The sequence below is a fragment of the Zea mays genome, unplaced genomic scaffold (genome assembly GCF_902167145.1).
Source record: "Zea mays cultivar B73 unplaced genomic scaffold, Zm-B73-REFERENCE-NAM-5.0 scaffold_87, whole genome shotgun sequence".
Lineage (NCBI taxonomy): Eukaryota > Viridiplantae > Streptophyta > Magnoliopsida > Poales > Poaceae > Zea > Zea mays.
Window position 1 is genome coordinate 55,981 of NW_023367379.1, and position 24,020 is coordinate 80,000.

Genomic DNA, 24,020 nt, shown 5'->3' on the forward strand with positions numbered 1-24,020 from the left:
CTAAGTTGGGGCACGAGAGTAACTAGGTTTGGCGATACTGGATTTTGAGAATCCATACCATAGTTCTACCCTCAAACTAGGGTTTGTTTTGTGGGCAGTGGCCCAAACGGCTACCAATAGGGATGAGGTAGCGTTTCCTTATTCTTTTATTAATTTAAATCGATTCGATTCGGGAATTTAAAACTACGAGACTAAGATGTCAGAAATCTTCGTAGCCAAAGGTCCCTAAGGGGCATTCTTTTTTCAATCTAAGATTGAAGAAGGGACTTTGCGAAGAAATAGAAAGACTTCCTAATTATCATACATTTTATTTATCGTACATCTTACTACATACACTTTATCGTACATCTTACTACATACACTTCGTACATCTTATGCTACCTACATACACTAAAGTAAAGGCTACTGATTCTGTCGAGAATTAGATTGAATAGGCTGATCAAAAATCAATTTTTGGATTGTGGATAAGACCTCCTTACTCTTTCATAGAAAGATAGAAAGCGGGGCAGCAGTAGGGTTTAGGTCAAAAATAAAAATAAACATGGGTAAGTTAGGTATCCAATAAATATTTATCTATCCTAATTTTATGGTGTATTCTTACGTCCTTTGCTTATAAAAAAGGTAACAAACGAAAGAAAAAATCTCTCTATTCCCGCGTCTTCTATTCAGAGCATCCCCTACTCTTTTTTAGGGAAAGAGCGATGTATCATATTTCTACTTAATGCTCTCCAATTCTACCAGAAATCATATAAGAATTTGTTAGGAGTAAATTCCTTTAACGGATTCATCCATAGTCTTAGGGCAGAATGGCCTTTTGACTCTGTACCCTTGATTCCACTATGATTATTGATCAATAGTAGAAGAATTCTTTCATAGAAATAGGAGACATAATTTACATGGATATAGTAAGTCTCACTTGGGCTGCTTTAATGGTAGTCTTTACATTTTCTCTTTCGCTAGTAGTATGGGGGAGGAGTGGACTCTAGGGATACTACCAATTGATTGAGTAGTCGAATTGTAGTATCAACTCTTTTCTTTAATTGATCGTTTTGCATTAATAATTTTGCCAAACTTTATTTTTTCTCTCTTTCTTTAGTTTTGTTTCACTCTTGTAAGAAACTCTTTTAAGAAAGTAAGAAAGAGTCGTTCTATTCCAGTATAATAGAATAGAAAGGGCGATTATAGTAATTCATAACTTCTATTCTACTAGAAATTATGAGTAAAAAGAAAGTTCTATACATAAGAAAATTAGAACATAAGAAAATTAGACTTTCTTACACGAAGCTATTCACAATATATCGCACATTTTCCATTTATACTATTTTCTTATTCTTAGAAAATTTTTGATGTTCTTTTTTTTTTTTTTTGAAGGATCTCGATTGAAGCATCTCGCACCTTTTTTAAGCATGAAAGATTCGTAGGTTTTTTCCTTTTACTTTTTTTCTTTTACTATAATCTATTCTAGTCTATTCTCGTATTATTTTTCTCCCCCTCCTTGGATTCTTTCAATGAAGAATTATCTTCGATTTTTTTGATTTTGACTTGATTGAAATTAAGTGGATGCAGTGAAAAAAGAAGTTGAATTAGACTACTATTTCAATCTACTAATCGATTCTATGTAGATTCAAGATAATATAATAGAAAGAATCTAAAGTGTGGTAGAAAAAACTATATGTAGTTCTTTCTACCACACTTTATGATTCCAACCAGACCCTTTCATTTAAGACTTGGATTTTTTATTTTCTTTAATCCCTTTTTCATTTCTTCAATGATTAATTGGAATTCCAATTAATCATTTTGACTGGCTGTTTTTACATAAATAATAAGTAAAAAGGCAGTAGGAACTAGAATGAACAATGCTGTAGCAATAAATGCGAGAATATTTACTTCCATAACCTCTTTATTTATTTATTTTTTTCACAATAACTCGGGATGTAATCCCATGGAGAGGAAAAAGGGGTATCCTGTAAATTCAAGGGGAGGACTTGCATTCTGATAATACTGAATCAATTCAATATTATGAATATTGCATCTATCAAATCAATTCATGGTGGATAGTGGAATAATATAACATAGGAAGATCTCTTATCCATACTAAGACCAAAATAGGTTTTTTGATTGGATTCGAAACCCCCTCTATTCTTTTTTCATTCTTTTCTACTTTTGCTTTTCTATATGTATAACCCAAAATCTTTCTTATCTTATCCAATTTCACTTCCTTTTTCTTATAGTTATACATACAATTATGTATGTATTATATGACCAACTTTCTATGGGTCACATAGACATCCCAATAAGCAGTAGAAGTAGAAATGAGATGGAGAAAAGAGGATCTTAAATAAAAAGGATCCCATATTTAAATTTAGGAAAAAGAGCGTTTGCTTGGTTTTTATTTTATTAGGTTACTATCCATATACGCTTTTTGGGGTCTAAAGATGAGAGCAAATCCATAAAAAAAGGAGTCGGCAAATGGAGTGAGAATGAGGTGGATTCTTTCCAATTATATACACAAACAAAGTTGGAACTAGAAAATGGAAGGGGTGCGGTTTAACCCCCAAAAAGTAACTAATTAGATGAAATTCATTCTCTAACAATAAACGAATACGGTTTATGTATGGATTCCGGTAAAATACCGGTACTCGATTTCATAAGAGTCGAATAGGAAGTTAAGATGAGGGTGGTATCATCATAAAAATGGAGTAGTATCCTAAATTATACTAATCCACGTATGATATGTATGCCTTTCCTTATCAACCGGAAGTAGTGCAAAAAAAATTCTATACTGCACTGCTCTCTTTTTACTGAGAAATGCAAAAAAATAAAAGTGAAGTAAGGGTGCCCCATAGATATTTGATCTTGCCTCCTGTCCCCCCCCCCCCTTTTTTCATCAAAAATTTCCATGAAAAAAGAAAAGATGAATTTGTCCATTCATTGAACCCTAGTTCGGGACTGACGGGGCTCGAACCCGCAGCTTCCGCCTTGACAGGGCGGTGCTCTGACCAATTGAACTACAATCCCTGCGGGGTGTATGGCATGCCTATTCTTAAATAGAAGATTCGATCCGTCTGTCGTGCTCTAAGAAATAGACGAATCATATACTACATACCCGCATATCCTATGCGGGTATAGTGAGAGTGGCATAACTAGTATGTTGCGATTTTTTATCCCTAAAAATAAACGATAATCCGCTTTTCCATAAGAAAAGCTCTTTTCTTTGTCTTTTCTTTGTAAGACAAAGAATCAGAGAGATACGGATTAGAAATCAATTTCCCCGTTTCTCTTTATCCTTTATTTCTATAGATAATACATCTTTTTTCTTCCATAAAAAAAATAGATTTAGTTCATATTCACGAAGCCCTAAATTTTTGGGCCGAGCTGGATTTGAACCAGCGTAGACATATCGTCAACGAATTTACAGTCCGTCCCCATTAACCGCTCGGGCATCGACCCAGGAAGAATTTTTTCTAGGCTTTTTGATAATCTATGATTAACCTCTTTTTATAATACTCCCTACCCCCAGGGGAAGTCGAATCCCCGCTGCCTCCTTGAAAGAGAGATGTCCTGAACCACTAGACGATGGGGGCATCACTAGACGATAGCACCATATACAACCACTCGTCATTATACTATAATGATAGTATGAGCAGTTTTTTGGAATTGTCAATATACTCTTCGAACTAGATCAAAGAAAAGAGTCTTTACTACTTTTCTGTTATGCTTTCATAGGATTTTTTTTAGTTGATGGTTAGGTTAATTCACGGATCATCCCCTACTTTTTAAGCTTTTTAAGGTTAAGGAAATTCGTTTAAAGGGTATAGAATACGAATAGACTAATAAAAAGGAATCTAAATTAGTTCAGTACAGGTATTGATTGCTATAACAGGAAAAAGAGTCCAATTTCATTTTTTTTTGTAATTTTAACTCTGTGCTTCGTTTAGTGTTCAGACCAAAAATGTGGGCATCTCGCACTAAACTAAGTCATAAAATTGCAAAAAAAAAAAAAATGGGGACATTTTCAAAAAAGAAATGAATGAATTTAGTAGAAAAGTACTTTATCGGATTCGAACCGATGACTTCTGTCTTACCAAGGCATTATTCTACCACTAAGCGAAAAGCCCTTTATCGGATTTGAACCGATGACTTATGCCTTACCATGGCATTACTCTACCACTGAGTTAAAAGGGCTTTTTATTCAATAATTAGCCACTTTCATTTACCATTATGGGTCTACTGCATAATGTACATATTACATGTATATATTAATGTACATAATATATGTATATATAGAGATATGTAGAGATTTTCTTTTCTATATATCGAGATCGAGATATCGAAGTTTATTTATGGCGAGGTTTAAAATCTTGAGAAAATTAAGAAAAATAAGAAAATCTTTCATATTATCTCTTATCACTTGCACAAAGTATAGGTATTTATTATTATATAAATAAATACATATACATATCATGTATAATAAAATACATGAACAGAGAATTGACACACCCAAAAATTATTATATATATCGGATACACTTGAAGAGGCTAAGTTCATAGGTATGTAAACACGATCTCGTACGACTCACCAAACCAAAGTCCGGAAGTTCCATTTTTTTTGTTAAGAAGAGAACAAATATGTATCAATTGTTGAATCGGATACAACAATGGGCCAAAAAGGCCAAAGGGGCAATAAGAACTGCTGTTAAAAAAATGATAAACTTTTTTTTTATCTTTAGGCTATTCACTTTTCACGTGCTCAGAATGTTCTGCAGAATTAGGGACTTTTTTCTTCTATTGGCTGATCTTATGATGAGAACTTTCTCCATTTATGTTTTATTTCCCCTAATTCTAATTGGGTGGGGTATAAAGGAATTTGCGCTCTTCATATACCCCTATGGCTGGATAGTAATTTTCAGTGATATACTTCTTATCTGTTTTGGTGAGAGATTGAAACAATTTTTAGCAGGCATCTTTTGGAAAAACTTTCGAGTTCAAAACTTTTTCATTTTTCTTAAAAAGTTTTGGACGGATTTGTTGAAACGATTTTCAACAGGTACCCCTTGGAAATGGGGTACTTGACTATTCTACAAGGATTATAGTGGATTTGGAACAAACTATGTTGGAGTTTTATCAACAATTTTATTCTAAAAAAAAGGGTTGGGAGTCGAATTTATACTGCAGAGTATCAAAATTATACTACTGCCTGTCCAACAAAAAATAAAAAGCATATCCTACATACCTAACTCCTCCAGGTTCAGGGTTTTCCGTTTCCGAACACTAGGAAAAGGGAGGATTCTAGATTTTCGATCCTAGGGTTAAAAGGAAGGGGATAGATACCCAATATGATTCTTAGGAGGAACGTTTGGTAATGGTTCTCTATGCTCTTTTTTATGTGTTCTTAGTTCTATTCATCTTCTTTGATTCTTTTAAACAAGAATCTAATAAACTAGAATTGAGCGGAAAAGAAGAGAGGAAATTAGGAAATGGAGAGGATCGACTAACCAGCGATTCGTATCTGCTTTTCTTTTTAAGTTATTACTCTTTGTTGCTTCTCTCAAGCGATAGACGAAGTCTATGAAAAATTTTGGAAAGTCATCTCACTCCTTCCCTATGGCTCGCACTTCATGATACGTGGAGGAAGAAAACATCTTTCGCAATTTCTTTGTTCAATTCTGAACAAAAAAGAAAAGGAAGAAAGGGATTTATGGGGACTGTACTGCCTTTATATCTCTTAGTATATATTGTAGGAATAATTAAACGATTCCTTACAACAGTCTGGCACATTTACGTCCTCACAAATAATGATCCTTGTAGTCATAACCGTAGAATAGATCCTAATCGAAATGCATACATTTGGTTCATACGCTATTGGTATGGTAAGAAGAGATGTATTTTACAGACTAGAGAGGGGCTATCTAAATCCTAAAGTAAAGGTCCGCGATTGAAGTACCAACCGCCCACCGCCATGAACTTTCTCCTTTGATTCGATAAGGTGGAATTAGCCTCCTTCTCGAATGGCTACCCTTGACAAAGGGTAGCATTGGTATCATAATCTACATGTAGCGGGTATAGTTTAGTGGTAAAAGTGTGATTCGTTCTATTAATAACTGAATTTGAAATGATATACTTAAGGCATCCTTAAGTTTTTTTATATTCATATTCCGATGAAAACTTTAGTTCTTATAAAGGATTTAATCCTTTTCCTCTCAATAGCATATTGAGGAAGAATATACATTCTCCCGATTAGTATCCAAAGACTAATTGAATTTGCATCTAAAATACAAATTCGATTATGAGTACGTAGTCGCGAAGCATAATTTTGCATTGGATTAAGTATTCCGATAAGTATTCCGATTGAATAAATATGAGTAAAGGATCTATGGATGAAGATACAAAAAAGGTTATTTCCAATCGTAACTAAATCTTCTTTTGTTTTGTAGGAAATGGAAGCCCAATAGCTAAAAAACGATGGTTTTGGTTTACTAGAACCATCAGTATATTATATTGTTTCAGCTCGGTGGAAACCCAACTCTTTTCCTCAGGATCTCTTGAATGAAATTAGGGAACGAAGTAAGTAGATTAGATAGATATTTAGGAGAATTTCTATCTCCTATTCTATAGGGATCATCTAGAAAGCGGAGAGCTTTGGTTCCATTCAGACAGAAAAGCTGACATAGATGTTAAGTGGTGAGAATATCCATAAAGGAGCCGAATGAAATCAAAATTTCATGTTCGGTTTTGAATTAGAGACGTCAAAAATAATCAACCAACGTCGACTATAACCCCTAGCCTTCCAAGCTAACGATGCGGGTTCGATTCCCGCTACCCGCTCCATTCTGTATAAAAAGACTATTCCATTTGTTTGTCTAGACATGGTAGAGACTTGTATTCCACCTTTTTCTTTCGTCCACCAGTTTTCGGCCCTACAGAGCGGAGTAGAGCAGTTTGGTAGCTCACGAGGCTCATAACCTTGAGGTCACGGGTTCGATTCCCGTCTCCGCACTTAGCAGTCCGTATAAATGGACTATTCTATTTGTATATATATGATAGAGGGCTATATCCAACCCTTTTTTTTTATTTAGCAGGCAGAAAAAAAAAAAAAAAAAATGAAAGAAAAGCATAGCCTATCCCCCTTTCAAAACCGTTTGTCTCTTGTTTGTCTCGGCGAATCCCCGGTTTAGGGAACTTTCTTAGAAAGTTGGATTTGCACCCTCGAAGCACTCTTTTTTTTTGAGTCGGGTGCAAAGGAAGGATAAGATAGGAAGGGGTACAGTACTAGACTAACAACTACTTAATTTAATATTCATTTAATATTAAATAGTAATTTAATAGAAGTAGTTAAGTAGTCATTTACTATAATAATTTACTATATTAAAAATAAATATATATAATTTACTATAATATAAACTATAATATTAAATATAAACTATAATATTAAGTAGTTAAGTAGTCAACTAGACTGAATTTTTTATCATAGCACCTTACTAAATTAAGCTGGCGAGCGACGGGAATCGAACCCGTATCTTCTCCTTGGCAAGGAGATGTTTTACCACTGAACTACGCTCGCTACATTGAACTACGCTTGCTACGTCCTATATTTTATAGGGTATATCCACCTGGGTCGACCGTCTATGTCTGGGTCGACCGTCTATGTCTGGGTCGACCGTTTCATTTTCTATTAGAGTTTTCTTTTTATTAACTGTCTATCAATCAATATTCTAATGGCAATAGAATTTCATAATAATGAAAGAGAAGAGGTAATAATTCGGAACGAAAATAGCATTTTAATGTGTATAAAAATCCTAATTTTTTCGAAAAAGGGCCTTTCTTTTTATTTATTTTGTATCGGGTTACTAAATACTAAACAAATTCAAGAAATAAGAGAATTCAGAATAGCTACCAGAAAGACTAATCCAATCCATAATGATGTACCGGAAAATACAACGTTTTTATTATTTGACCAACCATCAGGAGAAGCAAATACAAGGGGTACACTAATTACTAAAACTGAGGAAGTCGCAATTAATGCAAAAACAGCTAATTGGAAAGCAATATTCATATTTATAATCCTCCAAACTACCTTCAAATAAAGTTGACTACATATTTCTATTTGATCCCTCACTTAATCAAAATTGTATGAAAATACAAGAAGTAGGAGGGGTTTAATCATGAATCCATTGATTCTTCTTTTTATTAAAACTTTTTCCTTACCGCTTTATACAGAGATATATTGAAAGTGGACTTGCATCTGAGATGAGTTAGTAGATCATTTCATATAGCTATGTTCTATTTGTAGGAATAAAATAGGGATTGGGCTGTGGAGAGATGGCTGAGTGGTTGATAGCTCCGGTCTTGAAAACCGGTATAGTTCTAGGAACTATCGAGGGTTCGAATCCCTCTCTCTCCTTTTGTATATTGAATACATTTGCTTCTTTCTATCTATGTTTTTCTTTGTGCAGCCCCCCTTATATCATTCTTTCATAAAAAAGCATGAATGGCTCGGCTAGATGGAATAACCGAGCCAGAACAGAAAAAAACTAGAACAGGTATAAATAAAAAATCTTAGTTAAGAGGGGTCATGTAAAGAACAGGTTCCAAATCGCGATCAATTCCCTTTTCAAAGCCTGCTGCAGCAGCTCGGGCTCTTCCTGCATGCCACAAATGGCCCACAAAAAAGAAGAATCCTAGAACAAAATGGGAGGTCGCTAACCAACTTCTAGGGGAGACATAATTAACAGCATTGATCTCGGTAGCTACGCCACCCACGGAATTTAAAGAGCCTAAAGGAGCATGGGTCATATATTCTGCTGAACGTCGTTCTTGCCAAGGTTGGATGTCTTTTTTCAACCTACTCAAGTCCAAACCGTTGGGGCCCCTTAGAGGTTCTAACCACGGAGCACGAAGGTCCCAAAAACGCATAGTTTCCCCTCCAAAAATAACCTCTCCCGTTGGGGAACGCATTAGATATTTACCTAAACCCGTCGGTCCTTGGGCAGACCCTACATTAGCTCCAAGACGCTGGTCTCTAACTAGAAAAGTAAATGCTTGAGCTTGAGAAGCTTCTGGTCCAGTGGGCCCGTAAAACTCACTTGGATAAGCCGTATTATTGAACCAGACAAAACAACAAGCGATAAAACCAAAAACAGATAAAGCACCTAAACTATAAGACAAGTAAGCTTCGCCAGACCATACAAATGCACGGCGAGCCCATGCAAAGGGTTTGGTTAAGATATGCCAAATTCCGCCAAGTACACAAATGGAACCCAACCATACATGTCCCCCAATTATATCTTCTAAATCATCCACACTAACAATCCATCCTTCTCCCCCAAAAGGGGATTTTAGTAAATAACCAAATATAACACCGGGGCTAAGGGTCAAATTGGTAATTTTTCTTACATCCCCCCCCCCGGGGGCCCAGGTATCATATACGCCGCCAAAATAAAGAGCCTTGAGTACTAGAAGAAAAGCACCTAGACCTAACAAAATTAAGTGAATACCCAAAATTGTAGTCATTTTATTTCTATCTTTCCATACATAACCAAAGAATGGAAAAGATTCTTCAAGAGTCTCGGGTCCCAGAAGCGCGTGATAAATGCCACCGAAGCCTAAGACTGCGGAGGAAATTAAGTGAAGTACTCCGGATACAAAGTAAGGAAAAGTATCTAGAACTTCTCCCCCCGGCCCTACTCCCCAACCTAGAGTAGCTAAGTGCGGAAGTAAAATCAACCCTTGTTCATACATGGGCTTTTCTGGTACGAAATGGGCCACTTCAAATAGGTTCATTGCTCCGGCCCAGAATACGATTAATCCGGCATGGGCTACATGAGCTCCAAGTAGTTTACCGGACAAATTGATAAGTCTGGCATTCCCAGCCCACCAAGCAAAGCCGGTGGTTTCTTGGTCACGACCAGCTAAAACGAAAGTTCCATTAAAGAGCGTTTCCACGTGGTAGAACCTCCTCAGGGAATATAAGATTTTCATGAGGCTGATCCTGAGCTGCCATCCACGCACGAATACCCTCGTTTAAAAGAATATTTTTGGTGTAGAAAGTCTCAAATTCAGGATCTTCCGCTGCACGGATTTCCTGGGAAACGAAGTCATAGGCACGTAGGTTCAGAGCCAGACCAACTACGCCAATAGCACTCATCCATAAACCGGTGACGGGTACAAATAGCATAAAGAAATGTAACCAACGTTTATTGGAAAAAGCAACACCAAAGATTTGGGACCAAAAGCGGTTAGCAGTGACCATTGAATAAGTTTCTTCAGCTTGAGTTGGGTTAAAAGCACGGAAGGTATTTGCACCATCGCCATCTTCGAATAGAGTGTTTTCTACGGTAGCCCCGTGGATAGCGCATAGCAGAGCTGCGCCTAATACTCCGGCAACTCCCATCATATGAAATGGGTTCAACGTCCAATTATGAAATCCTTGGAAGAAAAGGATGAACCGAAATATAGCTGCTACGCCAAAACTCGGCGCAAAGAACCAACCAGATTGTCCCAGTGGATAAATAAGGAATACGGAAACAAAAACAGCGATTGGACCAGAGAATGAAATTGCATTATAAGGCCGCAATTGAACAGACCGAGCAAGTTCAAATTGACGTAGCATGAAACCTATTAGTGCAAAAGCTCCATGGAGAGCGACAAAAGTCCAAAGACCACCTAATTGACACCAACGAGTAAAATCTCCCTGTGCTTCCGGTCCCCATAGTAGCAACAAAGAGTGTGCTAAACTATTGGCAGGTGTGGAAACCGCCGCGGTTAAGAAATTGCAACCTTCCAAATAGGAACTAGCCAATCCATGGGTATACCAAGAAGTTACAAAAGTAGTCCCTGTAAACCAACCCCCTAAAGCGAAATAAGCACAAGGAAAGAGCAATAAGCCGGACCATCCTACAAAAACGAAACGGTCCCTTCGTAACCAGTCGTCCATAATATCAAATAGATCGTTTTCTTCTTTAGTAACTCTACCAACGGCTATAGTCATAGTGATCCTCCTATTCAATTACTTCAACCATTTTCGAGCACCTCATATTACTTCCAGGGCATACGATAGTTTGATTATCTGTGGACGATTTCTTTCTCGTTCAATGCCCTTTTTCAGTCGTCTCGAAGATAGAAATTTTGCATTTTTATCTATGGGGTCACAACCCAGGTCGTGCTAAATCCACAAATTTCATTTAATTCATTTTTCTTATACTATAGAAAAGAAATAAAGAAATAAACATTTGAATTCAGCATTATTCCATGATTTCTATTTCAAAGCCCATTTTTTAAGGGAAAACCCCTCTTTTCTCATTCGCTCTCTATTGCATGGGTGGAAGAACAAAAATGGAATTCTGAAAAAAAAAAGAAAGATATTGAAAAGAAAAATTGACTTTTGAAACCCTTTATTTATTATGTGTAACGGAAAAGAGTTGCGATTTCTTCTTATTCCTATAGAACGTCTAGTAACAAGAATATGAAATCGTAAATAGCGAAAAATTCTTGCCTTGCGCGATCTAAGTCTAAGGAAATACAAAAATGCGCTTATACACCAATTTCATCCACATCGAATTTATATATCAGAATAGCAGATAGAGGCATTATTCAAGGGGTCAGGTCTACTTACTTTATCTTTCTTTCCCATTTTATTGTGGGTTTGATAAGAACCTTTTTTGCTTTGTGGATAAATAAAAAAAAAGAGTTTTTTTTTTTAACCCGCTTGTTTTATTCTAACAAATTCTATATGGAACTGCCCGCTGAAGAGAAAAAAGATCTGATTGTCTTTCAGCCTATATCGAATTTTGGAAAGAAAAAACCAGAATTTTCTTCTTTTTTTTATTAACATTAAGAAAAAAGAATATAATTAAAATGGAATTGGCAATATAATTTTTATGCACTTTTGAAATGAAAGAAAAAGGAAGGATTTTTGACAATCGTTATTTCTTGCCTCTGCCATATCATGAAAACCTTTCGATTTGGAACGGGGAGAGATGGCTGAGTGGACTAAAGCGGCGGATTGCTAATCCGTTGTACAATTTTTTTGTACCGAGGGTTCGAATCCCTCTCTTTCCGCCCCCTCGGATCATTTGGGACTTTCGAATTGTAAGGAATTCTGACCCCCGGATTTTCTCATAAATAAATGTACGAAATAAATCCAATTTAAATTTATAAGAAAAAATTCCAAAAAATTTTTGATTTTTACTCCTCACGCCCAGGATTACGTCCTGGGTCATTAGATAAGAATCCAAAGATAAAGAGGGAAACAAAGAATATCACTACTGTATAAACAAAAAGTTTGAGAGTAAGCATTACATAATCTCCAAAATTTTTTTTGTTAAGGAATAGATTACCCATTTTTCCTTACCACACGGATCCACTAGGATGGGTTTTCTTTATTTTGACACCTAAAAATGCAAAAATCAATTCTTAAAAAAATTGCAAGAATTGCTTTATAATAAGCACTCTTATCAATATCAAAAATTAGTTTAGGTATTGTGTGGGTACCTAAAGGTACCTGTTCAACGTAGGCGCAGGGGGTAGAAAGGCTGATCAAAATTTATTGCTGCAGCTATACATTCAATGTAGAAGAATTTTCATTTTAGAATCGAAGGTTCATAATATAAGACTTCTCGGCTCTTATCCATTTTTTTTTTTGGAATGAATACATCATTCAATTTGGCAGGCAGAATAGTAAAGATTTCATCGAAAACTTACAGCAGCTTGCCAAACAAACGCTAATAGAAAAAAGAGTACAGGTATGACAGGCATAACATCCACGATTGGGTTGAAAATGGCATAAGCTTCGGGTAATTTGGCGAAGAAAAAGCTAGTCGGACAAAGAACAGAATTAAAACAGATACAGGTTAAACTAAGTATATTAGGCATAACAAGCATTTCATTCTTGTAGAGTAGATAATTGGATTTTGATTGAGTTATTTTTATAAGGGAAAAAGCAAAAGAAAAGGTAGATTCCAAATCCTTTTTTCTTCGGACTTTCCCAAACACAAAATACCTCCTTGTATTCGCATTCTCAAATGAGAATGGAAGAAATTCGACTTTCATATAATATCTTAATAGAATTCCATGTAATGATCAATGCATTTTTTGGATTCTATATTATCTGCATGTCTAGAATCCTAGCAAGAAAATATCCCTCATTTTTTAGGTAATTGAAGTGGGATTGACGAATAATATATAAAAATAATAGTGTTTATTAGTGTTTCATAAAACGAAATGACATGGGGCGTGGCCAAGTGGTAAGGCAGCGGGTTTTGGTCCCGTTACTCGGAGGTTCGAATCCTTTCGTCCCAGATTTTTTCTGATGAAGCGAAAGATAGAATCGTATTGTGCCCTGCACGACACAAAAGTTTATTAAAGAGAATAATTATCTCTTATGAACTCGTAGATTAGATGCATTTCTAAGCATTTTTTTCTTTCTCAGAAAACAAAAAATAAAGTGTCAAGTCCAGTCAAATTTAATATCTTTATTTTCATGAAAAATTTTTGTCTATCAGGCACATTCAGGATATGCCCCTACTACTCATTACTCATATGTGTTTTGAATATGTGTTTTGAAATTGGAACTTTTTGGATAAACTTTATACCCCGTATCTATGAAGTGGGAATTCTTACAGGATCCATTTGACACCCAATATGAAAGAAAAGAAGTACCCCCTATTTATTTTCCCAAAACTAAAGAACTAAAGTAAGTAAAAAAAAAAAAAATTAATGAGGTAAAACACTGTATAGAAAATGAGACCTATCCCTTTATGATAGAGATAGATTTTTGTTGTATTATTTGTTTTCTTGTATTATTAGTAAAAAAGAAGCGTCCTTCTTTTCTTTGGTTAAGCGAAAACGATCTCGATCTGTGATTCTTTAAATATCCAGAATGATCCATTTCGGTAAGGTTAAGGTAAGAACTGTTCGTTGGATAGAATGGATTCGAAAAAATCGTACTTTTCTTATTTTTTATTTTGAGTTCTTTCTTTTGTTATTCGAGTCGAAGAAGTATGAGAATTTTAGAACTACTCAAAAACGACCAATCTTTTCATTGGCATAGCTTATTTGTTTATATAGTTAATTGTTTTTGTTACAGAAAAATAGATTAATTCATTAAATTAATTCCACTTTTTTTGAGGTTGATAGTTTATTTGTTGGGAAAGAGTGGATCCTTCTCATTTCAGGATTAATCATCTTGAGTTCTCTGTTGAAAATGGAAATTCAATAATAATAATAAATAAGTCTTAAGTAAACTATTTTATTCCTCTTTTTCGAACTATGTTTCATTCATATGATAGAATATGGGTTTAAATAAATTGTATCTTTGCAGAGTGTTCCCCGATAAATACTTATTTCTTTTATCCAATTTTCTCCATAGATAGCAGGTTTGAATTAGTATACAAAAGCAATGACTATTCATGATTCCATCCATATTGGATCAATTCTCGATACCATTTTGCAATGAAATTAGAGGAATGTTATGGTAAAACTTCGTTTAAAACGATGTGGTAGAAAGCAACGTGCGACTTGAAGGACATGATCGATTGTGGATTTGCCTATCCATCATTTTCCATAGTAATGAAAATGCTCTTGGCTCGACATAGTCTGTTCTATTCGTCCCGAACCGAATTTTCGCTGGGTTGTTTGTAAGTAAAGTAAATAGTACACGATGGAGCTCGAGAGGACAGAATTTCTTTTTGATCAAGGGAAAGAATCTAGGGTTAGTGAAAACTAATAAATTAGGCCAACTTTGTCAGTCTATCCTTAATATAGAAATCAAAAGGTTAAAATAAGAAAAAGTCTAATTTTGGAAGATTGGAAAAACTTTTTTGATGAAAAGTCTATCTGAATCAATTGTTCATATTTGATTTCTATAGAAGAGTGAAATGCTTTATCGAAGGAAATAAGAAAAAAGAAAGGGTATGTTGCTACTCTTTTGAAAGAAAAAAGAATAGGAGTTCCCGAAGTAATGTCTAAACCCAAGGATTTCACAAATCAAAGATAAAGGATTCCGGAACAAGTAAACACGATTTTCAACCGTCTCAACAATAGAATTAGATCTGAATAAGGAATAAAAGTCAATTTGTTCGAGATGAGATAAAGAAAAGAGTTTAGAGACGACTCAAAAAATTTCGAAGGGTTTTTCTTTTGAAGTTTGTCAGTAAAAATTAGCCAACTTGAGTCATGAGTATAAATGAAATTTGTTTTTTCTTTTCTTTAAGGAAATTAATGCAAGTCATAATCGAATTTCTATCTATTTGCATTATAGACAGATTGCATTATAGACAGAAATTCGAATCATTTTCTCGAGCCGTATGAGGAGAAAACCTCCTATACGTTTCTAGGGGGGGGTTGTTTATCTACATCTATCCCAATAAGCTATCTATCGAATCGTTGCAATTGATGTTCGATCTCGAAGAGAAGGAAGAGATCTTCGAAAAGTAGGTTTTTATGATCCGATAAAGAATCAAACTTGTTTAAATGTTCCAGCTATTCTCTATTTCCTTGAAAAGGGTGCTCAACCTACAAGAACAGTTTATGATATTTTAAGGAAGGCAGAATTCTTTAAAGATAAAGAAAGAACTTTGAGTTAATTGAAGAACTAAATGAATAAAAAAGTAGGAGAGGGTCCTTAGTACCCCTTAATTATTTAGACACAATTTGCCTCTTTCTTAGTCCTATTTTTTTTTTGCTGCATTTATGTCGTGCCAATCCAACAAAAGTCCCTATTTTATTTCCTTTTTATATCTAATTACATTGTATTTGCATTGACAAAGGTCTATTGAACAAATAGAATTTGTAGATAGATGGGTCTCTTTATTGTCACTCCATATTAGGTATTTCTGTCTACACTTCATTCAAATGATAGGGTTGCCCCTCTTGCATGTACTCTCATACACATACAAGATTATTTTACTTCTTTAAATTGCCAAAAAAATCACAATTTTGCCATTGTGATTGGGGCTGCTTTTTTTTTTTACCCTTAGCCTTAGTGAAATTTAACCGGATCTGTTCATTTTTGTATTTGAGTGTTTTTAATGGATTAGAAAATCTTTCTTTTGATGTCTTGCTAATTCAATGTGGTATAATTTCATCGATTTTTAGATTTTGATCGTATCTAAGAGATCCTATTTTATCCGGGTTGCTAACTCAATGGTAGAGTACTCGGCTTTTAAGTGCGGCTATGATCTTTTACACATTTGGATGAAGCAACAAATTCGTCCAGACTCTTGGTAGAGTCTAGAAGACCACGACTGATCCTCAAAGGTAATGAATGGAAAAAATAGCATGTCGTAATAAAATCAATTTCTTTTTTTTTTTTTAATAAAAAAAATTCTGATTTTCTGGGTCTAGTGAATAAATGGATAGAGCCTGGCTCTAATTCTGGTAAAATAAAAAAAAAGCAACGAGCTTAACTTCTTAATTGGTTAATTGGAAGGATTCCCCGATCTAATTAGACGTTAAAAATAGATTAGTGCCTAATGTGGGGAAAGGTTAGGTTTTCCTATGAATGGACCCTTTACTTTTTTTTTTTAGAAATCCTAATTATTCTTGATTATGGATTGAAAAGAGATGTTATGAATTGAATGTGTAAAAGAAACAGTATATTGATAAAGAGACTGTATTCCAAAGTCAAAAGAGCGATTGGCCTGCAAAAATAAAAGATTTGTTCTTGTTTGTTTTATAATTAGAACAAACATAAACTAATTAGATAGAAAAGGAGTGGAAAAAGTTCTATGGATTAGACTCCCTTTCTTTCCTGGGTTTGTATTATGCAACACCTTGTTCTGACCATATTGCACTATGTATCATCATTTGATAAACCGAGAAATGCTTTTTTTCTCTATTTCAAGTAGAAATACAAATGGAAAAATTCGAAGGGTATTCAGAAAAACAGAAATCTCGTCAACACTACTTCGTCTACCCACTTCTCTTTCAGGAATATATTTATGCATTTGCTCATGATTATGGATTAAATGGTTCCGAACCCGTGGAAATTTTTGGTTGTAATAACAAGAAATTTAGTTCACTACTTGTGAAACGTTTAATTATTCGAATGTATCAGCAGAATTTTTTAATTAATTCGGTTAATTATCCTAACCAAGATCGATTGTTGGATCACCGTAATTATTTTTATTCTGAGTTTTATTCTCAGATTCTATCTGAGGGGTTTGCGATCGTTGTAGAAATCCCACTCTCGCTAGGGCAACTATCTTGTCCGGAAGAAAAAGAAATACCAAATTTTCAAAATTTACAATCTATTCATTCAATATTTCCCTTTTTAGAAGACAAATTTTTGCATTTACATTATCTATCACATATAAAAATACCCTATCCTATCCATTTAGAAATCCTGGTTCAACTCCTTGAATACCGGATTCAAGATGTTCCCTCTTTGCATTTATTGCGATTCTTTCTCCACTATTATTCGAATTGGAATAGTTTTATTACTTCAATGAAATCCATTTTTCTTTTGAAAAAAGAAAATAAAAGACTATTTCGATTCCTATATAACTCTTATGTATCAGAATATGAATTTTTCTTGTTGTTTCTTCATAAACAATCTTCTTGCTTACGATTAACATCTTCTGGAACCTTTCTGGAACGAATCATCTTTTCTGGGAAGATGGAACATTTTGGTGTAATGTACCCGGGGTTTTTTCGGAAAACCATATGGTTCTTTATGGATCCTCTTATGCATTATGTTCGATATCAAGGAAAGGCAATTCTTGCATCAAAAGGCACTCTTCTTTTGAAGAAGAAATGGAAATCTTACCTTGTCAATTTCTCGCAATATTTTTTCTCTTTTTGGACTCAACCACAAAGGATTCGTCTAAACCAATTAACAAACTCTTGCTTCGATTTTCTGGGGTACCTTTCAAGTGTACCAATAAATACTTTGTTAGTAAGGAATCAAATGCTGGAGAATTCTTTTCTAATAGATACTCGAATGAAAAAATTCGATACCACAGTCCTTGCAACTCCCCTTGTCGGATCCTTATCAAAAGCTCAATTTTGTACTGGATCGGGGCATCCTATTAGTAAACCCGTTTGGACTGATTTATCAGATTGGGATATTCTTGATCGTTTTGGTCGGATATGTAGAAATATTTTTCATTATCATAGTGGATCTTCGAAAAAACAGACTTTGTATCGACTAAAATATATACTTCGACTTTCATGTGCTAGAACTTTAGCTCGTAAACATAAAAGTACGGTACGAACTTTTATGCAACGATTGGGTTCGGTATTTTTAGAAGAATTTTTTACGGAAGAAGAGCAAGTTTTTTCTTTGATGTTCACCAAAACAATTCACTTTTCTTTCCATGGATCACACAGTGAGCGTATTTGGTATTTGGATATTATCCGTATCAATGACCTGGTGAATCCTCTTACTCTTAATTAATCATTAGACAAAATTAATAAACTAGAAAAGATCGATATCAAGATAAAACTTGCACATTTTCCATTCTGAAATGTTCCATAGTAGGTGAATCACTTTAACTAATTAAAAATTCTCAAAATTAGTGGACTTCCTCTTCGGAATAGAAATTGGCTATTTCCACATAGGGAAAGTCGTGTGCAATGAAAAATGCAAGCACGATTTGGGGAGGGGTTTTTTCTATTGTAACAAGGAAGAATTATCTACTCCATCCGACTAGTTCCGGGTTCGAGTCCCGGGCAACCCATATGGAAAATAGAAAAGAGCAATCTGAGTTTTTCATTTTTACTAACTTAATTTCCCAAATTTTTGGATTTGGTAAATGAAGTTATACGAAAATCCAATCGTTGGGGCTGGCTTGGTTGACATTGGTATATAGACTATGTTATACTGTTAAATAACAAGCCTTCTATTATCTATTTTCTTTCTAGTTAATACGTGTGCTTGGGAGTCCTTGCAATTTGAATAAACCAAGATCTTACCATGACTGCAATTTTAGAGAGACGCGAAAGTACAAGCCTGTGGGGTCGCTTCTGCAACTGGATAACTAGCACCGAAAACCGTCTTTACATTGGATGGTTCGGTGTTTTGATGATCCCTACCTTATTGACCGCAACTTCCGTATTTATTATCGCCTTCATCGCTGCTCCTCCAGTAGATATTGATGGTATTCGTGAGCCTGTTTCTGGTTCTTTACTTTATGGAAACAATATTATCTCTGGTGCTATTATTCCTACTTCTGCGGCGATCGGATTGCATTTTTACCCAATTTGGGAAGCTGCATCTGTTGATGAATGGTTATACAATGGCGGTCCTTATGAGCTAATTGTTCTACACTTCTTACTTGGTGTAGCTTGTTATATGGGTCGTGAGTGGGAACTTAGTTTCCGTCTGGGTATGCGCCCTTGGATTGCTGTTGCATATTCAGCTCCTGTTGCAGCTGCTACTGCTGTTTTCTTGATTTACCCTATTGGTCAAGGAAGTTTCTCTGATGGTATGCCTTTAGGAATATCTGGTACTTTCAACTTTATGATTGTATTCCAGGCAGAGCACAACATCCTTATGCATCCATTTCACATGTTAGGTGTAGCTGGTGTATTCGGCGGTTCCCTATTCAGTGCTATGCATGGTTCCTTGGTAACCTCTAGTTTGATCAGGGAAACCACTGAAAATGAGTCTGCTAATGAGGGTTACAAATTTGGTCAGGAAGAAGAGACTTATAATATTGTGGCTGCTCACGGTTATTTTGGTCGATTAATCTTCCAATATGCTAGTTTCAACAATTCTCGTTCTTTACACTTCTTCTTGGCTGCTTGGCCTGTAGTAGGGATCTGGTTCACTGCTTTAGGTATTAGTACTATGGCATTCAACCTAAATGGTTTCAATTTCAACCAATCTGTAGTTGATAGCCAAGGTCGCGTTATTAATACTTGGGCTGATATCATCAACCGTGCTAATCTTGGTATGGAGGTAATGCACGAACGTAATGCTCACAACTTCCCTCTAGACCTAGCTGCTCTTGAAGTTCCTTACCTTAATGGATAAGGTTTTTCTCCTAAACATATAGGAATTTTTGAAGGAAGGAAAGCCGGAAATACCCAATATCTTGTTCCAACAGGATATTGGGTATTTCTTTGTTTATTCTGAATCTTTCTATTCTGAATTCAATTAACGACGAGATTTAGTATCCTTTCTTGTACTTTCATAACTCGTGAAATGCCGAGTAGGCACGAATTCCCCCAATTTGCGACCTACCATAGGATTTGTTATGTAAATAGGTATATGTTCTTTTCCATTATGAATCGCGATTGTATGGCCAACCATTGCGGGTAGAATGCTAGATGCCCGGGACCACGTTACTATTATTTCTTTCTCCTCCTTCATATTGACCTTTTCGATTTTTGCCAATAAATGACGAGCTACAAAAGGATTCGTTTTTTTTCGTGTCACAGCTGATTACTCCTTTTTTTCATTTTAAAGAGTGGCATCCTATGTCCACTATCTCGATCGAGGTATGGAGGTCAGAATAAATAGAATAATAATGAATGGAAAAAAGAGAAAATCCTTTAGCTGGATAAGGGGCGGATGTAGCCAAGTGGATCAAGGCAGTGGATTGTGAATCCACCATGCGCGGGTTCAATTCCCGTCGTTCGCCCATCGCATTATTGCAAATTCCAAAAATGCAATTTTCCATATTCCTAGTTACGTATTTACTTACGGCGACGAAGAATAAAACTATCACTATATTTTTTCCTTTTCCTAGTTCTTCTTCCAAGCGCAGGATAACCCCAAGGGGTTGTGGGTTTTTTTCTACCAATGGGGGCTTTCCCTTCACCACCCCCATGGGGGTGGTCCACAGGGTTCATAACTACCCCTCTTACTACGGGGCGTTTACCTAGCCAACACTTAGATCCGGCTCTACCCAAACTTTTTTGGTTCACCCCAACATTACCCACTTGTCCGACTGTTGCTAAGCAGTTTTGGGATACCAAACGGACCTCCCCAGATGGTAATCTTAAAGTGGCCAATTTACCCTCTTTTGCAATCAGTTTCGCTACAGCACCTGCTGCTCTAGCTAATTGCCCACCCCTTCCACGTGTGATTTCTATGTTATGTATGGCCGTGCCTAAGGGCATATCGGTTGAAGTAGATTCTTCTTTTTTCTCAAAAAACCCCTTCCCAAACTGTACAAGCTTCTTCCAAAGCATACGGCTTTCTAGATGTATATGACGATCTCTAGACAGATGGATCTTATATGAATCGTATGATGAAGTACCACATGAGTGGATATATAGAAAAGGAATCCAAATCCGCCGAATCGCTCATGTTATGATCTTCTACATCCTAGGTCTCCGCGTTCCGTCATCTGGCTTATGTTCTTCATGTAGCATTCAGATCGAATGACTCTATGAAATTACGTCGATACTTCCACATATTATGGGTAACGTAGGAGACATCCCTATTTTCACCCGGGGGTCTTAATTACCACTGCTTAACTTTCAATTCGCCTCTGACCATCAAATTAAATGTGAATAACCCGTCCTCCTCTCTTTGAAACAAGGGGCGCTTCCGGTTCTGTGCGTGCTTCAAACAATTTTGTCTTCTCCATATTACCATATCTCTAGAGTCAATAATTTTCTATGAGGAACTACTGAACTCAATCACTTGCTGCCGTTACTCAACAGTTTTCTGTTGAGGTCTATCCCGTAGAGGTAGTCAAATTGGATCAGTGATCGATTTCTAGGTTTCGTCGTAAACCTAATTGGTTACTTCCAATTACGTAAATCAATAGTTCAAACCGCACTCAAAGGTAGGGCATTTCCCATTGATATAGGAACTTTTGTACCAGAAACAATAGTATCTCCAATTATAGCCCCTCTGGGATGTAAAATATATCTCTTCTCACCATCCCCATAGTGTATGAGACAAATGTATGCATTTCGATTAGGGTCGTATTCTATGGTTATGATTCTACCAGATATGTCTTTTTGATTCCGTCGAAAATCGATTTTACGGTATAGGCGCTTATGACCTCCCCCTCTATGCCTTGCGGTAATGATTCCTCTGGCATTACGACCTTTACCACAACGGTGCCGTCCATGGATCAATTTATTTCGTGGATTGGATTTCACTTGCCTGTCTACGGTTCCCTTGCGTGTGCTCGGGATAGGTGTTTTGTATAAATGTTTCGCCGTATTATTAAGTATTCTCCTTTAGTTCGTTTCTCTATCTAGAAGTGGAATAGAATAACCCGGTTGAAGGGTAATGATCATACGTCTGTAATGCATTGTATGTCCCAGAATAGGTCCCATTCTTCTACCCTTTCCGGGTAGTCGATGGCTATTCACAGCTACTACCTTAACACCAAAGAAGAGTTCGACCCAATGCTTTATTTCTGTCTTAGTGAATCCCGATTCGACATTAAAAGTATATTGATTCTTTCCCAATAAACGAAGACTCTTTTCTGTAAATACTGCGTATTTGATTCCATCCATAAATCGACTTTCCCCCCTATGCTCTGAGTTCCAGTATCGATAAGAATTCGAGTTCTTATTGTTCTTATGTTATGGTATGAATATACCATACCAATTCGTTATGTATGGATGATGGATGAGATTCCATGGATAGAGAGCCAATTCCAATAGACCGTTCCCGTTCGCGTGCATCCAGCAGGAATTGAACCCGCAAATTTACCAATTATGAGTTGGGCGCTTTAACCATTCAGCCATGGATGCTTAACAGGGATCATCGTACATCGTAAATAACCAATTTTCATATAGAAAGACATATCATAGAAAAATGAAATCGAAAATATTCGGAGATGGCAAATATTCGGAGATGACTATGAAAACACCTCTCCGGATCCTCGAATTGAAAGAGAGACTGAGAGGGATCAAGAATCCTAATTCTCGCTATTTGGAATGGATCCAATTCTATTGAGTCTGACCCATAGTGATCATTTCTCTTTAGCAAAGAATGACCTTGGTTATCAAAGGATTGAACAACCGAGATCCATTTACTTATGATACCTAGTTGACATTGCTAACAAGGATCTAATGAATTATGAGTTTAATAGATTCTCTTTAGCAGAAAGACGTATATTCCTTGCTCATTATCAGACAATCACTTATTCCCAAACCTCGTGTGGGGCTAATCGTTTTCATTTACCATCTCATGGAAAACCCTTTTCGTTCCGCTTAGCCCTATCGGGTATTTTAGTGATAGGTTCTATAGGAACTGGACAATCCTATTTGGTCAAATACCTAACGAAAAATTCCTATTTTCCTTTCATTAAGGTACGAGGGCTTCTTATTCCACAAGAACGAAAGCACCTTTTCATTCTTTCATATACTAGGGGTTTTTACTTGGAAAAGACAATGTTCCATACTAAAGGATTCGGGTCCATAACCACGAGTTCCAGTGCACTAGATCTTGTAGCACTTAGCAACGAGGCCCTATCCATTAGTATTCCACATAAGAAATCCATTATAGAAACTAATACAATTAGATTAGCTCTTCATAGACAAACTTGGGGTTTGCGAGCCAAGATAAGACCGGCTCGGGATCATGGGACCCTTTTCTATCAGATAGGAGGGGATCTTGTACAAAATAGACTTCTAAGTAATAACCCCATAGATCCTATATCTATCTATATAAAGAGGCAATCGTGTCAGGAAGCGGCTTTTTCTTTGGCCAAACGGTACTTCGAACTTGGAACGAGCATGAAGAGATTAACGAGACTTCTTTCTCTTTTGAGTTTTTCTGGCGGACCGGTCGCGCAAGATCTTTGGTCTTCCCCCGGAACCGATGAAAAAGTGGGTCGCTTCTTATGGACTCGCTCAGAATGATTCTTCTCTATCTATAGTTCATGGCCTATTAGAAGTAGAAGGTGCTCTGGTGCAATCCTTACCGACAGAAAAAGATTGCAGTCGGGTTGATAATAATCGAGTGCCATTACTTCGTCGGTCCGAACCAAGGAATCCGTTAGAAATGTTTTGAAATGGATATTGTTCTCTCTTTGATTAGGGATGCTATATGAAAAGAAGTGGAGTTTGAAAAAGGGAACGGAATGGTCAAACCGGAACTGCTAG

General features: G+C 36.1%; 4 protein-coding genes and 7 non-coding genes across 11 annotated transcripts in view; 4 read left to right on the forward strand and 7 right to left on the reverse strand.

Annotated features, from left to right (window-relative positions):
* Positions 1-2,944: 2,944 nt before the first annotated feature.
* Positions 2,945-3,018, reverse strand: TRNAD-GUC (transfer RNA aspartic acid (anticodon GUC)). The gene has a single exon. It is a non-coding gene; the product is annotated as a tRNA-Asp (tRNA).
* Positions 3,019-3,366: 348 nt separating this feature from the next.
* Positions 3,367-3,450, reverse strand: TRNAY-GUA (transfer RNA tyrosine (anticodon GUA)). Its single transcript has one exon. It is a non-coding gene; the product is annotated as a tRNA-Tyr (tRNA).
* A 663-nt stretch (positions 3,451-4,113) lies between these two features.
* Positions 4,114-4,185, reverse strand: TRNAT-GGU (transfer RNA threonine (anticodon GGU)). Its single transcript has one exon. It is a non-coding gene; the product is annotated as a tRNA-Thr (tRNA).
* Positions 4,186-6,922: 2,737 nt separating this feature from the next.
* TRNAM-CAU (transfer RNA methionine (anticodon CAU)) lies at positions 6,923-6,996 on the forward strand. The gene has a single exon. It is a non-coding gene; the product is annotated as a tRNA-Met (tRNA).
* Positions 6,997-7,489: 493 nt separating this feature from the next.
* On the reverse strand, positions 7,490-7,560 carry TRNAG-GCC (transfer RNA glycine (anticodon GCC)). The gene has a single exon. It is a non-coding gene; the product is annotated as a tRNA-Gly (tRNA).
* A 752-nt stretch (positions 7,561-8,312) lies between these two features.
* TRNAS-UGA (transfer RNA serine (anticodon UGA)) lies at positions 8,313-8,400 on the forward strand. The gene has a single exon. It is a non-coding gene; the product is annotated as a tRNA-Ser (tRNA).
* Positions 8,401-9,812: 1,412 nt separating this feature from the next.
* On the reverse strand, positions 9,813-13,703 carry LOC118475934 (photosystem II D2 protein). The gene has a single exon (XM_035963991.1). The coding sequence runs from the start codon at positions 10,984-10,986 to the stop codon at positions 9,925-9,927; it is 1,062 nt and encodes a 353-aa protein (XP_035819884.1). The 5' UTR covers positions 10,987-13,703; the 3' UTR covers positions 9,813-9,924.
* On the forward strand, positions 11,969-12,056 carry TRNAS-GCU (transfer RNA serine (anticodon GCU)). The gene has a single exon. It is a non-coding gene; the product is annotated as a tRNA-Ser (tRNA).
* Positions 13,704-13,945: 242 nt separating the features above from the next.
* LOC118475933 (photosystem II protein D1) overlaps positions 13,946-24,020 on the forward strand; it is a 21,109-nt gene continuing 11,034 nt past the window's right edge. Inside the window, exon 1 of the mRNA XM_035963990.1 lies at positions 13,946-24,020. This exon is cut by the window's right edge and continues 11,034 nt beyond it. Within this exon, the coding sequence (XP_035819883.1) occupies positions 18,913-19,974 (1,062 nt within the window). The 5' untranslated portion in view covers positions 13,946-18,912 and the 3' untranslated portion in view covers positions 19,975-24,020.
* The window catches only part of LOC118475939 (NAD(P)H-quinone oxidoreductase subunit 2 A, chloroplastic-like), a 7,183-nt gene continuing 3,839 nt past the window's right edge, over positions 20,677-24,020 (reverse strand). Inside the window, exon 2 of the mRNA XM_035963995.1 lies at positions 20,677-24,020. This exon is cut by the window's right edge and continues 3,718 nt beyond it. The gene's annotated coding sequence lies outside the window, so the exon portion shown is untranslated.
* LOC118475935 (NAD(P)H-quinone oxidoreductase subunit 2 A, chloroplastic-like) overlaps positions 21,365-24,020 on the reverse strand; it is a 10,190-nt gene continuing 7,534 nt past the window's right edge. Inside the window, exon 1 of the mRNA XM_035963992.1 lies at positions 21,365-24,020. This exon is cut by the window's right edge and continues 7,534 nt beyond it. The gene's annotated coding sequence lies outside the window, so the exon portion shown is untranslated.